Source organism: Mobula birostris, chromosome 1 (genome assembly GCF_030028105.1).
Source record: "Mobula birostris isolate sMobBir1 chromosome 1, sMobBir1.hap1, whole genome shotgun sequence".
Taxonomy (NCBI): Eukaryota; Metazoa; Chordata; class Chondrichthyes; order Myliobatiformes; family Myliobatidae; genus Mobula; species Mobula birostris.
In genome coordinates, this window is record NC_092370.1 from 215,101,524 (window position 1) to 215,119,992 (window position 18,469).

At 42.7% G+C, this 18,469-nt stretch overlaps 1 protein-coding gene across 4 annotated transcripts in view; it reads right to left on the bottom strand.

The window, feature by feature from the left end:
* The window catches only part of fancm (FA complementation group M), a 141,617-nt gene that overhangs the window by 58,708 nt on the left and 64,440 nt on the right, over positions 1 to 18,469 (bottom strand). For all 4 annotated transcript variants that reach the window (XM_072270954.1, XM_072270945.1, XM_072270963.1 and 1 more), the window contains exons 8-10: positions 17,618 to 17,716; positions 7,534 to 7,724; positions 1,459 to 1,665 (exon numbers count right to left, since the gene is read on the bottom strand). In XM_072270954.1, coding sequence (XP_072127055.1) covers positions 1,459 to 1,665; positions 7,534 to 7,724; positions 17,618 to 17,716 — 497 coding nt within the window. The remainder of the gene's footprint in view (positions 1 to 1,458; positions 1,666 to 7,533; positions 7,725 to 17,617; positions 17,717 to 18,469) is intronic.

Below are 18,469 nucleotides of genomic sequence, written 5' to 3' on the forward strand. Positions count from 1 at the left end.
CCCTCCTCACTTATCTGTACCTCTGTTATGCCTGTAGCATTTGTATCCTGAAATACTGAGCTGCCAGTTCTGCCCTAAACTAAACATCTGCTCAACAGTATCCAAAGTGAAATATCTGTTAGTGAGGGGAATGGCCACTTACTGCCTACTTCCCTTACTTTTTCTTGTGGTCATCCATATATCTATCTGAAGCCTATACCTTGGGTGTGACCACCTCATTAAAAGTCTCATCTATCAAGTCTCATCTATCAAGTCAAGCCTCCCAGATGGTCCTGAATGCATTCAAATCCAGTTCCTTGATTCAGTTTGTTAGCAGCTACATCTGAGTGCACTTCCCACAGACATCACCATCAGGGAGACCACAAGGGTCTCTGACTTCCCACATGTTGCAGGTGGAGAATTCTACTGCCTGAACTGTCATCTTGGCTACACAATCAAGTACCAAGAATGAAAAGCAAAATAAAACCTTATTTGTTCTTACTTGTGTTCCATCATCAAAGCCTCTTGAGCAATGCTCAATTCTGTCTCATTATTTCTGCTCCATTTAACCTTGTACCCTGCATTTTATTGGTTAAAGTGCCCTCCAATTAGTCAATGAATGAAAGTTGCCTTTTTAATGTTCCTGCTCTCACTCCACAAACCCAGGCCACTTATTCAGCCTCTTCATGCCAATGCCTTCTACTTCTACACTGGCTCATTCTCATAATGGCCGCTCCCAAAATAGCTGCTCCACCTTGACACAATCTTCTTTTTAATAGATAGTAATTAACTAACAATTAGCTGACTTACCTCTTAGATTTCCATAAAGTGAAACTCACAAGCCCCGAGACCTACCTCTTTTATACTCTCAAACTCTCACAAGGAAGTAGTGATCCTTGCCCTACTACATGCTTCTGAAGCTTGACCAAGCATCTCAAAGGGTATAGGAAAACTATTGTCAATGCCGTTTCTGAAAAATCTGCCAATTTCACTGGAAGGAGAAGTGGACTATTCTCAGTGTTCTCTTTCTAGTATTAGGGCTCTAGTTGCACTTAGCCAAGCTAGACAAGCCAAATCATTCTCATGTCCAACAGCAGAATCCTGGAACAGGAACTTCATTCCAAGCTGTGTCATAGAAAGACATTATTAGTCAGAAAGAGAAAAAATATTTGTGAATGTTCTTAAGCCTCTCTGAAGAAACATAACAACTTCGCCAAACCCTGGGAATCTTTGGTCCATATCATTCCAAGTGTAAGAGTAGTCAAGGAGTATTGAGAACCAAGGCCATGCATCAAAAGTACCGAGAGGTCCTAGGTAAGTGTCAGGAGGAGCTCTCCACCTCCCAAACTCTCCATCAGCCATCACCTACCCAATCTATAGAAAGGTCTTCTGTTCCCACATTAGCCATCTCAGAATCCACAAAGGTTAATCATTCTCAATCCCAAAAGATTGTTGAGACACATACGAAAGTAGACTCACCCGTTCTTCTCGTCCTTCAGCCAGAAGAACCACAATTCTGCCCTCTCGCTTCCGGCCTGTTCGGCCCATTCTTTGTATCATTCGAATAGGGCTCTTTTGAGCATCAAAGCAAATAATGAGGTCAACTTCCCCAATGTCCAGTCCTTCTTCCCCAACGCATGTAGAAACCAATACATTATATCCACCTTCACGAAAACACCTCATTACCTAACAATAAAAATAATTGAAATAAGAACATATTAGAGCATAATATGGAATATTGAGTTTATATTAGTGAGTATCTCCAACATCAAATCAGGACAATTATATTTATGTTTTAATAGATTTTGAGAGATTTCATCTGGACGAAGTTATCCGGAGCCCCTCATCAACGAACTAAGTTCATTGAACTAAAATGACAGACTGCCTTGTACTGTACTTCCAGCAGACACCATGACTGAAGGAACCTGTTTCAGGCATTTAATATTTTAACCACATACGATAAAATTGATTTTTTGACATCACGGGGTCAAGTGGATTATTTAAATCAACAAAGCACAAGATTAGACTTTCAGATTGTTGATACATTACCCATGCCCACCAAAATTCAGTTTGTTGACTTGATCATGGACTCATTATTTGCATGATGGCATTGGATAAATAACTGATAGCGCTTTGACTAGAACAGAAAGAGAGTACTCAGTTTGGAGCCTCAGTGTTTATCTAATTACTTTAAGAGATATAAGAGATTTTTTTAACAATTTCTGAATTGGCTGTGACTATTGAGAGGTTGGGAGGCAACAGAGGAACAGTGGAGACAAAAGTCAGAAAAAATTTGGGAAAAACATAAAGGTATATGTGTGAACATAATCTGATGCATATTTCATAACATTTAACTATTTTCAACATTTAGAGAATGTTAAGGTCAATGAACAATGAAAGTGGCTTGCATTGTGAACAGACAAGGCTAACAGAATCTGGAAGGCTCTGAAGGTTATTAGAAGAGGCAGAATCCATAATTAGATCTCTTTAAAAGAAAATGTAGACTTAAGGAATACTTAAAAAGTGAAAAATTACATGGATATGGGAATGGTAGCAAGTTGAATGCACAGATAGGTATGAAGGGCTAAACAGCATCTTACAATGCCAAAGTCTACTGGGATAGGACCTAATTCAGATTCCAACCGAATCATCAGTCAAGATGTATTGGATAAATCTGTTGGGCTGTCATAGATTTCATGTTTGGTAACTACAGGTGTCTGCAGTTCCAGGGCCCCTTTAACCTTATTTCAATAAAAGCAGTTTAAAAAGTCACAAAAGCTATGGGCTTTATTAGATTAGATTAGATTCAACTTTACTGTCATTGTGCTGAGTACAGATACAAAGTCAATGAAATGCAGTTAGCATCTAACCAGAAATGCAAAGAATAGTGTTATTTACAAAATAACTGAGAATAAAAAGTAAGTGCTACAGCACACAAATATAAAAGTACTGAGACAGTACAATATGGGTGCAATACTGCTTCGCGCTGTGATGTGAGGTTCAGCAGGATCACAGCCTCAGGGAAGAAGCTCTTCCTGTGCCTGCTGGTGCAGGAGCGGAGGCTCTTGTAGCGCCTACCGGATGGGAGGAGAGTAAAAAGTCCATGGTTAGGGTGAGTTGCATCCTTGGTAATGCTTTTCGCTCTATTATCAATAGAGACATAGGTATGAAAGCAAAAAAGTTGAAGGATCTCAGCCCAAAATACGGACTGTTTAATCTTTTCCATAGGTGCTGCCTAGCCAGCTGCATTCCTCCAGCATTTTGTGTGTGTTGCATTAGATCACCAGCATCTGCAGATTTTCTTGTGTACAAAAGTCATGCTGAAACTTTATGAAACACTGAATTGGTTTATTGTGTTCAGACATGCCATGACAAGATGAATATTGAAACACTGGAGACGGACCAAAAAAGATTAATGAGAAATATTTGTGTGATAAGTTATAAGGACAGAATGGAAAGACTGGACTGTTTTCTTTGAAGAAATGATTAAGGGGGGAGCCTGCAGAATTACACCCAATGGCCACTTTATTAGGTACCTCCTGTAGTCAAGTCAAGTTCAAGTTTATTTTCATCTGACTGTACATATATACAACCAAATGAAACACTGGTGCGCACATAACAGATGATTTAACCTGAACTCACAACGCTACCTCACTAATCAAGAAGGCATAGCAGTATCTATACTTTCTGAGGAGATTGAAGCCATGGTGCATTCACAAAACATACATTACACACATCACATAAACCAAATTTCCAAAACCAAGTTAATAAAATATAATTCAAAATGCATGTAGTGCGTAACACATATAAACAGGGCAGTAAACAGCTTCCTGTCCTAGTGACAAGACCTTGGTTGTGACAGGGTATTCATTAGTCTCAGAGCCTGAGGGAAGTAGCTGTTACCCAGTCTGGTAGTCCTAGTGTTGATACTTCTGTACTTCCTTCCTGTCAGTAGTGGGTCAAAGAGATTGTGGGGCGGGTGGTAGGGACCCCTCAACAATGCTTCAGGCCCTTTGTCTGCAATGCTCTCAGTAAATGTCACAAACAGGGCAGAGGGAGACCTTGAATATCCTCTCAACTGCTTTTACTATCCTCTGTAGTGTCTTGCGGTCCAATGCCTTGCAGCTTCCATACCACAGAACGATGGAGCCAGATAGGACTCAGTCAATCGTGCTCCTGTAGAATGTTTTTAGAATGGGGGTGAGGAGCTGTGCACACCTCAATCTCCTCAGAAAGTATAGATACTGCTGTGCCTTCTTGACTGGTGAGGTAGTATTTTGAGTCCAGGTTAGATCACCTGTTATGTGCACACCAAGGAATTTTGTGCTGTTCACTCTCTTCACGGTAGAGCCATTGATGTGCAATGGTGAGTGGTTGACCTGTGCCTTCTTGAAGTCCACAATCATCTCTTTTGTCTTGTCCACTTGTTGTTGTTCTCATACCATTCGACAAGCCCCTCTATCTCCTCTCAGTATGCCAACTCATCATTGTTACTTATGAGGCCAACCACTAGTAGTAGCATCAGCGAATTTGATATGGTTTGAACTGAATCTAGCAGTACAGTTGTGAGTCAGCAGAGGGTTGAGCATACAGCCCTGGAGGGGAGGGGTGGGTACCAGTGCTCAGTGTGATGGAGCTTGAGATATTGATGCCAACTCAGACTGACGGGAGCCTTTCCGACAAGAGGTCCAACATCCAGTTACAGAGAGGGGTGTTTAATCTCAATGAGGACACTTTACCAACCAGACACTGAGGGATGATCCAGTTAAGTGCCAAGTAGAAGTCAATGAACAACATCCTGGCATATGAGGTATTGTTTTCTAGGTAGGACAGGACGGAACAGAGGGCCAAGGCTATGGTATCAGAGGACCAGTCTGAGTGGTAGGTAAACTGTAAAGGGGCCAATGTAGCTGGAAAATAGGATTTTACACAATCCATTACCAGCTGCTCAAAGCCTTTCATGCTTGTTGAGGTCAGTACCACTGGGCTGTAATTGTTTAGGCCAGTTACCATTGCTCTCTTGGGCACCGGATCGCTGGTGGCTGCCTTAAAACCTGCAGGGATAGCGTACTGTTTCAGAGAGATAAAGATGTCCATCTTAGACCACAAGACCATAAGAGATAGGAGCAGAATTAGGCCATCTAGCCTATCGAGTCTGTTCCACCATTCAATCAGGGATGATCCTTTTTTTTTTATCTCCTCCTCAATCCCAGTTCCCGGCCTTCTCCCCGTAACCTTTGATGCCACGTTCATTCAAGAACCTATCAATCTCTGCCTTAAATACACCCAACGATCTGGCCTCCACAGTTGCATGTGGCAACAAATTCATCACCCTTTGGCTAAAGAAATTTCTCCGCATCTCTGTTTTGAAAGGGCACCCTTCTATCCTGAGGCTGTGCCCTCTTGTCCTAGACTCTCCCACTATAGGAAACATCCTTACCACATCTACCCTGTCTAGGCCTTTCAACATTTGAAAGGTTTCAATGAGATCCCCTCTCAACCCTCTGAATTCCAGTGGGTACAGACCCAGAGCCATCAAACGTTCCTCATATGATAACCCTTTCATCTTAGGTAAAGATGTCCTGTACCTAATAAGGTGGTCACCGAGTTTATGTTTTTGACCTCCTCCTGCTACTACAGCCCAACCACTTCCAGGTTTGATGTGCTGTGTGTTCAGAGATGTTCTTCTGCACACCACTGCAGTAAGAGATTATTTGTCAGCTGGAACCAGTCTGGCCATTCTCCTATGACATCTCTCATGAATGAAGTATTTTCACCCAAAGAACTGCCACTCTCTAGATTTTTTTTTATTTTTTGCACCATCCTCTGTAACTCGAAACTGTTGTGCATGAAAATCCCAGGAGATCAGCAGTTTCTTAGATTTTCAAACTGCCCCGCCTGGCATCAACAATCATTTCATGGTCAAAGTCACTTAGATCACATTACTTTGCCATTCTGGTGTTTGGTCTGAGTAACAACTGAACCTTTTGACCATGTCTGCATGTTTTTATGCACTGAATTGCTGATTAGATATTTTCAGTAACCAGCAGGTGTGCAGGTGTACCTATTAAAGTGGCCACTGAGTGGACAGAATACTGGTAGAACAATCAAGGATGAGAGAATACAGACAGGCAAAAAAATTTTAAAAATGTAAGAGAAATTCAAGTGATTGTCCCTTTTTTATGGAATGAGGAATATATTCCCTGTATACATGATGAAGAAGTTCTCTTGCTTTTAAGAGGAAACTCAGTAATTATACGGCTAGGAGATGTGCATAGGGCTTGTAGAAAAGTGTCCAGGTGAGGGTTGAGAGCAACACATAAACAAATGGTCAAATAATCTCCTTCTGTCATGTTGCCATTCTATGATTGAAAGTGGCTTTGTGGAACTCTTCACTACTAGTTACAAGTAGTGTCTAATTAAGTGACTAATGGGTGATGTTTTTAAGAACATGGGTCAATCCACTAGTTTTCATTCAATAAAGTTCCCAATTTTTTCAGGGGTTAATTGAATGTCTCTTATCATGCAAATGAAGGGTTAGTGGCAGCACTGATTAGAACACAGTCTGAAGGTAGAAAACAAATAGCAGTAGTGAATGGCTGTTTTTTCACCCCCTCCTCCAGATTGGAGGATGGCAGCAGACATGCTTGGACATGGAGGTACAGTGCATAATTTCCACAACTGTAGATGACACACAGCTTGAAAGTATAGTAGAATCCTGTAGTGTCTAGTATAAGACAACAAGATGACATAGATAGGGGTTGGATGAAGAGATAGACAGTGGTAGAAGAAATTTAATGTAAGAAGCGTGAAATCATAAATGTTTGGCAAGAATGATGATATAAACTGGGGATACAACACTAAAATGTGTACAGGAAAGAAGAAATGTACTTGAATTCCTGGAAATGACAAGGCATGTTGAGAGAGTGGTTGGTAAAGCATATTAAACTCCTAAGATTTATAAATCGGTGGTGCAGAAATCAGGAGTGGTAAAGTTAAATTAATGCTGTATAAAAAACTGGAATAATTGCATCCTCAAGTATTATTGCTACCACATTTTAGGAATAATGTGCATCTTCCCAGATGGTGAGGAGTAATTTTACAGATTTAAGATTGTAGCTGTAAAGTTAGAGTAAAGAAGATGAGGTGTTTTTTTTCTTGGATTAAAGATCTTGAGAGGAAGTGCGATACAAATGTTCAAAATTATGCTGGTTTAAATAGCTGTTCTTCTCAGCACATACTCCAAGAAGAACAGGAAACAGATTCAAAATTAAAAAAAAATAAAAACAGATACTTTTTTAAACTCAGAATATATTTATAATCAGGAATTCACCACCGGTCAAGATGATGGAAAGAGAAACAGTGTCTTGAAAGTATACATGAGAACCAGAAACTTACAGGGCTTTGGGTTTGTACCACTAAAACGAATTCTTTTCTAAGAGCTATACTAGACTGATGGCCTCTTGTAATGTAAAAACTCTATGTTTCTATAGTTTGTTTTAGCAATTATATGTGTTAACTATATCATTTTCTTGGTTCACAAATCCAAGTTACCTCAAGCTGCTCTTTTTGTGTAAATCCTTTAGTGTTCTTTCCGGAAGCATGCCCAACAAAGGTCATGACTTGCACAAGAGGCCGATGATTGCTAAGCATCTCAGCAATCTCTTGAACGCTGTGCCGATACGAGGAGAAGATCATAACACGAGTATTTCCACTATCATCTTTTCCACCAGAAGTATTTGGATCTAGGAAAAATAAGCCACAAAGACATGCTGAAAGTATGCTTCCACCTGTGGGGAATCTGGAATGAAGGCACATGGTTTTAGAATATTTAAACGCAAACAACAGGAATTCTGCAGATGCTGGAAATTCAAGCAACACACATCAAAGTTGCTGGTAAACACAGCAGGCCAGGCAGCATCTCTAGGAACAGGTGCAGTCGATGTTTCAGGCCGAGACCCTTCATCAGGACTAACTGAAGGAAGAGTGAGTAAGGGATTTGAAAGTTGGAGGGGGAGGGAGAGATCCAAAATGATAGGAGAAGACAGGAGGGGGAGGGATGGAGCCAAGAGCTGGACAGGTGATAGGCAAAAGGGATACGAGAGGATCATGGGACAGGAGGTCCGGGAAGAAAGACCGGGGGGGGGGCCCAGAGGATGGGCAAGGGGTATATTCAGAGGGACAGAGGGAGAAAAAGGAGAGTGAGAGAAAGAATGTGTGCATAAAAATAAGTAACAGATGGGGTACGAGGGGGAGGTGGGGCCTTAGCGGAAGTTAGAGAAGTCGATGTTCATGCCATCAGGTTGGAGGCTACCCAGACGGAATATAAGGTGTTGTTCCTGCAACCTGAGTGTGGTTTCATCTTTACAGTAGAGGAGGCCATGGATAGACATGTCAGAATGGGAATGGGATGTGGAATTAAAATCTGTGGCCACTGGGAGATCCTGCTTTCTCTGGCGGACAGAGCGTAAATGTTCAGCAAAGCGGTTTCCCAGTCTGCGTCGGGTCTCGCCAATATATAAAAGGACACATCAGGAGCACCGGACACAGTATATCACCCCAGTCGACTCACAGGTGAAGTGTTGCCTCACCTGGAAGGACTGTTTGGGGTAAGCGGAACAAGTGCTACACATGCCCTTACACTTCCTCCCTTACCACCATTCAGGGCCCCAAATCGAAAAGGGTAATGAATACAGGATGGAAGGGGTTATATTTGATTGCACACAGTATACAGAATAAGGTCTTTTATCAGTTAGAGATAGGCAGATATGAAGTTGTGGCCATCACTGAGTCATGAGTGAAAGAAGATCAAAGTTCAGAGCTTAACATCCAAGGACATACCTTGTATCAAAAGGACAGGCAGCAGGGCAGAGGGGGTGGAGTGGCTCTGCTTGTCAAAAAAAAAGAAATCAAATCCTTAGAAAGAGGTGACATAAGATCGGAACATATAGAATCCTTGTTGGTAGAGTTAAGAAACTGCAATGGTAAAGAGACTCTGATGGGAGTCATATGCAGATCCTCAAACAGTAGCCAGGATGTGGGATATAAATTAAAATTGAAAAGGCATGCAATAAGAGCAATATTACAATAGTCATGGGGGATTTCAATATGCAAGTAGATTGGGAAAATCAGACTGGTATTGAATCCCAAGAAAGGGAATTTGTAGATTGCCTACGAGATGGCTTTTTAGAACAGCTTGTGGTTGAATCACTTCTGGGTTGCGCATTGTGCAATAAAACAGATCTGATTAGGGAGCTTAAGGTAAAGAAACCCTAAGGACGCAGTGATTGTAATAAGAAAGAATTCACCCTGCAATTTGAGGGGGAAAAGATAAGGTCAGATGTATCAGTATTACAGTGGAGTAAATGGAATTAAAGAGCATGAGAGCCAAGCTGGCCAAAGTTGATTGGTATGGGACACAATCAGGGATGACAGGAGACCATTAATGGCTAGAGTTTATGGAAGAAATTAGGAAGGCGCAGAATAGATACACTTCAAAAATGAAGAAGCATTCAAAAGGATGAGGCACCCATGACTGACAAGGGAAGTCAAAGACACCATAAAGCAAAAGAGAGGACATTATAATACAGCCAAAATTAGTGGGAAGTTAAAGGGTTGCAAAGCATTTAAAACCCAACAGAAGGCAACTAAAAAGCCATAAGAAGAGAAAAGATGAAATATGAAGGCAAGCAAGCCAAAAAAAAAACAAAGAGGATAGCAAAAGTTTTTTCGAATATATAAAGAGTGAAAAAGGAGGCCCGAGTGGATATTGGAGCACTGAAAAATTAAGCTGAAAAATTACGTAGTAATGGAAGACAAAGAAATGGCAGATGAACTTGGTAAGTATTTTGCAACAGTTTTCACTGTGTAGCACACTAGCAGTATGCCAGAAATTCAAGAGTGTCAAGGGGCAGAAGTGAATGTAGTTGCTATTACTAGAGAGATGGTGCTTGGGAAGCTGAAAGGTCTGAAGAGAGATAAGATAGATTACAGCCCAGGGTTCTGAAAGGGGTAGATTAAATGATTGTATAGGTATTAGTAATGATCTTTAAAGAATCACTGAATTCTGGAATGGTTCTGGCAGACTGGAAAATTGCTAATATCACTCCATGAAGGGAGAGAGGCAGAAGAAAATAAACTATAGGCCAGTTATAGTCTGACATTAGTGCGTGGGAAGATACTGGAGTCTATTATTAAGGATGAGGTTTGCAGTACCATAAGACCATAAGACATAGGAGCAGAATTAGGCCATTCAGCCCATTGAATTTGCTCTGTCATTCCATCATGACTGATCCTGGATCCCATTCAAGCCCACACACCTGCCTTCTCGCCACATCCTTTGATGACCTGGTCGATCAGGAAATGATCAACTTCTGCCTTAAATGTACCCACGGACTTGGCCTCCACCGCAGTCTGTTGCAGAGCGCTCCACAGATTTACTACTCTCTGGCTAAAAAAATTCCTCCATACTTCTGTTCTAAAGGGTCACCCCTCAATTTTGAGGCTGTGCCCTTTAGTTCTGGATAGCCCCACCATAGGAAACATCCTCTCCACATCCACCTTATCTAATCCCTTCAACATTCAGCAGGTTTCAATCAGCTCCCTCACATTCTTCTAAATTCCAGTCAATACAGGCCTAAAGCTCTTCATGTGTTAACTCCTTCATTCCCGGAACCATCCTCGTGAACCTGTTTCCTAAGGGTTGCTTTAAGCTAAACTCCCTGATAAGATCTGGGTTATTACACAATACCCAATCTAAGATAGCCTTTCCCTGAATAGGCTCAAGCACAAGCCGCTCTAAAAAACCATCAATAAATCCCCTCTCTTGCAATCCAACACCAACCTGATTTTCCCAATCCCTTTGCATATTGAAGTCTCCCATTACAATTGTGTCATTACCCTTATTACATGTCTTTTCTGGCTCCTTTTGCAGTACCAGCCCCACATCTTGGCTACTATTTGGAGGCCTATATGATTCCCATAATGCTTTTTTCACCCTTGCAACTTCTTAACTCCACCCACAAAGATTCAACGTTCTCTGACCCCATGTCACCTCTTTCTAAAGATGTAATTCCATCTCTCACCAACAGAGTCACATCACCGGCTATGCCTTCCTGCCTGTCCTTTCAATACAAAGTTTATCCTTTGATGTTGATGATCCTTTGATCATCCTTGGAGGCGCATGATAAAGTAGGCCAAAGTCAGCATGATTTCATCGAGGGGAAATCTTGCCTGACAAATCTGTTGGAATTCTTTGAGGAAGTAACAGGCAGGATACACAAAGGAGAGTCAGTGGATGGTGTTTACTTGGTTTTCAGAAAGTCTTCAAAAAGTGTTGCATCCATTTCCTTTCTCGGAAATCAGAAATGTCTTCCTTCTTCAAAGAGTGGGGTTTTCCTTCCTCTATCATAGCTGCTGCTCTTCCTTGCATCTCCTCCACTCCATGACCACCTGCACTCACACTATCTTCACGATACCTTAACAGTGATCAAATCCTCTCATCCTTATCTAGCACCCCATGAGCCTCCACCTTAAATACATCAGTCTCTCCAACTTCCGTCATCACTAAAGGACTCCTACCACCAAACACATCTTTACCCGCCACCCCCCCAAGGTTTTCCACTACCCGCGGGGATCACTGCTTCCATAATCCCCTTGTCCATCCCTCCCTCCCCACCAATCTCGCTCCTGGTACATATCTCTGCAAGCAACCAAAATGCTAAACCTGCCCACTCAACTCCTCCCTCACCTCCATTCAGGGCCCTGTACAGTCCTTCCAGGTGAGGCAACACTTCACCTGCGAATCTGCTGTTGTGTCCGGTGCTCCCAGTGCAACCTCTTCTACAATGGTGAGACCCATCCAAAACTGAAAGATCACTTCGTTGAGCACCTCCGCCATAAACGGAACTTCCTGGAGGCCAAACATTTTAATTCCGATTCCCATCCCCATTCCAACATGTTGGTCCATGGCTTCCTCGTGCTACGATGAGGCTACCTTCAGGGTGGAGGACCAATACCTTGCATTCCATCTACCTGGTGGCAGAAATATTGATTTCTCCTACTGGTAAAGAAAAACCATCTTTCTGTTCCCCAGTCTAGCCTCTTACCTCTTCTCACCAAACTATCATCTCCCCTTGTTGGCCCTCCTCCTTCTTTTTCTCCTATGGTCTAGTCTCCTCTCCTATCAGATTCCATCTCCAGCCCTTTATCTTTCCCATCCACCTGGCTGCACCTATCACTTTCTAGCTATCCTTCTTCCCCTCCCACCATCTTTTTACTCTGGTGTCTTCTCCCTTCATTTCCAGTCCTGAAGAAGGGTCTCAGCCTGAAACATCGACTGTTTGTTCATTTCCATTACCTGCTGAGTTCTTCCAGCGTTTTCTGTAAGTTGCAGACAGAACATAGTGCAGGAAAGTATATACTCATGTACTTTGGTAGAAGGAATAAAAGCATATTCTATATTCTAAATAGGGATGAAATTCAAAAATCAGAGGTGCAAAGGTCCTTGGGAGTCCTTGAGCAGGATGTCCTAAAGGTTAATTTACAGGTTGAGGCAGTGGGAAGGAAGGCAAATGTAATGTTAGCATTCATTTCTAGAGAACTAGAATATAAGAGCAAAGATGCGATGCTGAGGCTTTATAAGGTATTGGTTAGGCACTGGAGTATTGTGAGCAGTTTTGGGCCCCTTACCTAAGAAGGTATGCTGGCATTGGAAAGGATCCTGAGGAGATTCATAAGAATGATTCCAGGAATGAAAGGGTTAGCATATGAGGAGTGTTTGATGATCCTGGGCATGTACCCGCTGGAGTTTAATTGAATGAGATTCCCCTCTCATTCTAACATTTTGAATTTTGAAAGGCCTTGATAGAATGGATATGGAGAGAATATTTCCTATAGTGGGGAAGCCTAGGCACAGCCTCAGAATAGAAGGATGTCCATTTAGAACAGTGATCACGAAGAGGTTCTTCAGCCAGAGGGTGGTGAATCTGTGGAATTCTTTGCCCCATACGGCTGTGGAGGCCAAGTCCTTGAGTATATTTGGAGCAAGAAGGCTGCAAGTGGAACAGCTCAGGATTTCTGGAGCAAAGGCATTTTACTACTCGGGGTAAAAGAGAGGCAAGACTGCGCAGGTGCGTGACGTCAGCCAGTAGAGTGGGAAAAGCTTAAAAAGAAGACCGCCATATCCAGCGGGCAGCGGAGTGAAAGGTGGCAGAGTGATAGGGCTTTGGCTCAACAGGCTTAGGTGGTAACGGGACGAGGCGAGGTAGATTTACCTGTGTTAATTGCGGAAAGGAAGTAGTATGTGTGTGAGGCCAGTGTTCTGTGCTTGGTGTCAGATGTGGGAAGTCCTGGAGCCTCCCAGCTTCCCGGACGGCGATATCTGCACCAGGTGTGTTGAGCTGCAGCTCCTAAGGGACCGCGTTAGGGAACTGGAGTTGCAGCTCGATGACCTTTGTCTAGTCAGGGAGAGCGAGGAGGTGATAGAAAGGAGGTACAGGCAGGTGGTCACACTGGGGCCACGGGAGACAGACAAGTGGGTAGCAGTCAGGAGAAGGAAGGAGAAGAGTCAGGTACTGTGGCTGTCCCCCTTGACAATAAGTACTCCTGTTTGAGTACTGTTAAGGAGGACGGCCTACTTGGGGGAAGCAACAGTGGCCGTGCCTCTGGCACTGAGTCCGGCCCTGTGCCTCAGAAGGGTAGGGAAAGGAAGAGGAAGGCAGTAGTGATAGGGGACTCTATAGTTAGGGGGTCAGACAGGCGATTCTGTGGACACAGGAAACCCAGATGGTAGTTTGCCTCCCAGGTGCCAGGGTTCGGGATGTTTCAGATTGCATCCAAGATATCCTGCAATGGGAGGGAGAACAGCCAGAGGTCGTGGTACATATTAGTACCAATGACATAGGCAGGAAAAGGGAAGAGGTCCTGAAAAAAGACTACAGGGAGTTAGGAAGGAATTTGAGAAACAGGACCGCAAAGGTAGTAATCTCGGAATTACTGCCTGTGCCACGCAACAGTGAGTATAGAAATAGAATGAGGTGGAGGATGAATGTGTGGCTGAGGGATTGGAGCAGGGGCAGAGATTCAGATTTCTGGATCATTAGGACCTCTTTTGGGGCAGGTGTGACCTGTACAAAAAGGACAGGTTGCACTTAAATCCCAGGGGGAGGTTTGCTAAGGCTACTGGGGAGAGTTTAAACTAGAATTGCTGGGGGGTGGGAACCGAACTAAAGAGACTGGGGAAGAAGCGGTTGGCTCAGAAATAGAGAAAGCTTGGAGACAGTGTGTGAGGGAGGATAGGCAGGTGATAGAGAAGGGACACACTCAGATCGATGGTTTGAGATGTGTCTATTGCAACACAAGGAGTATTGTGAACAAAGCAGATGAGCTTAGAGCGTGGATCAATACTTGGAGTTATGATGTGGTGGCCATTAGAGACTTGGATGGCTCAGGGACAGGAATAGTTACTTCAAGTGCCGGGTTTTAGATGTTTTAGAAAGGATAGGGAGGGAGGCAAAAGAGGTGGGGGCATGGCAGTGTCGATCAGAGATAGTGTCATGGCTGCAGAAAAGGTGGACGTCATGAAGGGATTGCCTACGGTGTCTCTGTGGGTAGAGGTTAGGAACAGGAAGGAGTCAATAACTTTACTGGGTGTTTTTTATAGGCCACCCAATAGTAACAGGGATATCGAGGAGCAGATAGGGAAACAGATCCTGGAAAGGTGTAATAATAAAAGAGTTGTCGTGATGGGAGATTTTAATTTCCCAAATATTGATTGGCATCTCTCTACAGCAAGGGGTTTAGATGGGGTGGAGTTTGTTAGGTGTGTTCAGGAAGGTTTCTTGACACAATATGTAGATAAGCCTTCAAGAGGAGAGGCTGTACTTGATTTGGTATTGGAAAATGAACCTGGTCAGGTGTCAGATCTCTCAGTGGGAGAGCATTTTGGAGATAGTGATCATAATTCTACCTCCTTTACAATAGCATTGGAGAGAAATAGGAACAGACAAGTTAGAAAAGTGATTAATTGGAGAAAGGGGAGTTATGAGGCTATCAGGCAGGAAATTGGAAGCTTAAATTTGGAACAGATGTTCTCAGAGAAAACTACAGAAGAAATGTGGCAAATGTTCAGGGGATATTTGTGTGGAGTTCTGCATAGGTATGTTCCAATGAGACAGGGAAGTTATGGTAGGGTACAGGAATCGTGGTGTACAAAGGCTGTAATAAATCTAGTCAAGAAGAAAAGAAAAGCTTACAAAAGGTTCAGAGAGCTAGGTAATGTTAGAGATTTAGAAGATTAAAAGGCTAACAGGAAGGAGTTTAAAAAGGAAATTAGGAGACCCAAAAGGGGCCATGAGAAGGCCTTGACGGGCTGGATTAAGGAAAACCCCAAGGCATTCCACAAGTATGTGAAGAGCAAGAGGATAAGACGTGAAAGAATAGGACCTATCAGGTGTGACAGTGGAAAAGTGTATATGGAGCCGGAGGAAATAGCAGAGGTACTTAATGAATACTTTACTTCAGTATTCACTATGGAAAAGGATCTTGATGATTGTAGTGATGACTTGCAGCAGACGGAAAAGCTTGAGCATGTAGATATTAAGAAAGAGGATGTGCTGGAGCTTCTGGAAAGCATCAAGTTGGTTAAGTTGCCAGGACTGAATGAGATGTACCCCAGGCTACTGTGGGAGGCGAGGGAGGAGATTGCTGAGCCTCTGGCAATTATCTTTGAATCATCAATGGGGACAGGAGAGGTTCCAGAGGATTAGAAGGTTTCGGATGTTGTTCCTTTATTCAAGAAAGGGAGTAGAGATAGCCCAGGAAATTATTGACCAGTGAGTCTTACTCCAGTGGTTGGTAAGTTGATGGAGAAGATCCTGAGAGGCAGGATTTATGAACATTTGGAGAGGTACAATATGATTAGGAATAGTCAGCATGGCTTTGTCAAGGGCAGGTCGTGCCTTATGAGCCTGATTAAAATTTTTTGAGGATGTGACTAAACACATTGGTGAAGGAAGAGCAGTAGATGTAGTGTATATGGATTTCAGCAAGGCATTTGATAAGGTACCCCATGCAAGGCTTATTGAGAAAGTAAGGAGGCATGGGATCCAAGGGGACAATGCTTTGTGGATCCAGAACTGGCTTGCCCACAGAAGGCAAAGAGTGGTTGTACATGGGTCATATTCTGCATGGAGGTTGGTTACCAGTGGTGTGCCTCAGGGATCCGTTCTGGGACCCTTACTCTTTGTGATTTTTATAAACGACCTGGATGAGGAAATGGAGGGATGGGTTATTAAGTTTGCTGATGACACAAAAGTTGGGGGTGCTGCGGATATTGTGGAGGGCTGTCAGAGGTTACAATGGGATATTGATAAGATGCAAAACTGGGCTCAGAAGTGGCAGATGGAGTTCAACCCAGATAAGTGTGAAGTGGTTCATTTTGGTAGGCCAAATATGATGGCAGAATATAGTATTAACGGTAAGACTCCTGGCAGTGTGGAGGATCAGAGGGATCTTGGGAGCCGAGTCCATAGGACATTCAAAGCTGCTGCGCAGGTTGACTCTGTGGTTAAGAAGGCATACGGTGCATTGGCCTTCATCAATCATGGGATTGAGTTTAAGAGCCGAGAGGTAATGTTGCAGTTATATAGGACCCTGGTCAGACCACACTTGGAGTACTGTGCTCAGTTCTGGTCACCTCACTACAGGAAGGATGTGGGAACTATAGAAAGAGTGCAGAGGAGATTTACAAGGATGTTGCCTGGATTGGGGAGCATGCCTTATGAAAACAGGTTGAGTGAACTCGGCCTTTTCTCCTTGCAGCAACGGAGGATGAGAGATGAACTGATAAAGGTGTATAAGATGATGAGAGGCATTGATCGTGTGAATAGTTGGAGGCTTTTTCCCAGGGATGAAATGGTTGCCACAAGAGGACACAGGTTTAAGGTGCTGGGGAGTAGGTACAGAGGAGATGTCAGGGGTAAGTTTTTTTGCGCAGAGAATGGTGAGCGCATGGAATGGGTTGCCAGCAACGGTGGCGGAGGCGGATACAATAGGGTCTTTTAACAAACTTTTGGATAGGTAGATAGAGCTTAGGAAAATAGAGGGCTATGGGTAAGCCTAGTCATTTCTAAAGTAGGGACATGTTCGGTACAACTTTGTGGGCCGAAGGGGCCTGTATTGTGCTGTAGGTTTTCTATGTTTCTATGTTATATTTAAAGTGGAGATTGATAGGCTCTTGATTAGTCAAAGCATAAAACGTTATGAGGAGAAGGCAGGAGAATAGGGTTGACAGGGATAATATATCCACTATGATGGAATGGTGAAGTAAACTCAATGAACCCTGTGGCCTGGTTTGTACATTCTCCCCGAAACCATGCTGTTTTCCTCTCGGTGATCCAGTTTCCTCCCACAGTCATAAGACAATTCAGTTGGTAGGTTAATTGGTCATTGTTTATTCCGTGATTAGGCTAGGATTAAATTGGGGCTTGCTGGGCAGCATAACTTGAAGGGCCAGAAGGGCTTATTCTGATCTGTATCTCCATAAATAAAAAATTATAATATTTTATATCTGGGTGAGAAAGGGATTTACAGGATTTTTTGACTTCACAATCAACAACCATGCACAGATCCACATTACCTCTAGATGCTGCCCAAGATCGGAAGTGTTTCACTACAACTTCTTCGAGCTTTTTTAACTTAGGGTGACCGTAGATGAATTGCTTTTTATTTTCCGATCCTAAAATAAATCATTTTATCAAATTGATGAATATTGGAATGACGAACATGTCAAAAGGTGCAAACCATTCACAATAAGATATAGTTGAATAAGCAGGATTATTAATAATCACCAAAATTACAATGTCAGGCAAAAAAAAAATTACAGTGCTCCTTATGAATGGAGATACCTTGCTGTCTACCAGTTTATTTTCTATATAGACATTAAATGAAAGGGTAAATCAAATAATTCAGTTTTGTTATGTTGTAATAAATAATTGAATCCACTAGGATCAGTATGAACCAACAAAAATGCTGCAATCATTCCTTAAGAGCCAATTTATGTATTGATTGATACAAGACTAAAAGCAACCCCTTTTCGGAACTTAAAAGTTGTATTTCTACTTTTGTATCAAAGTGAACAGAAGCACTGTAAATTATGAACTATTATCTGTGCAGGTTGCCCAAATACCAGTAGTACTTATGGGAGACAAAAAAAAAACTGTGTACATTACAAGAGCCTGTAAATATAGAACAGATGGCCAGGCATTCTGTCAGTTCTGTTTTTAAATCTGTGCATAAGGTTTTCAAGCAACACACATAAAAGTTGCTGGTGAACACAGCAGGCCAGGCAGCATCTCTAGGAAGAGGTACAGTCGACGTTTCAGGCTGAGACCCTTCGTCAGGACTAACTGAAGGAAGAGTGAGTAAGGGATTTGAAAGTTGGAGGGGGAGGGGGAGATCCAAAATGTTAGGAGAAGACAGGAGGGGGAGG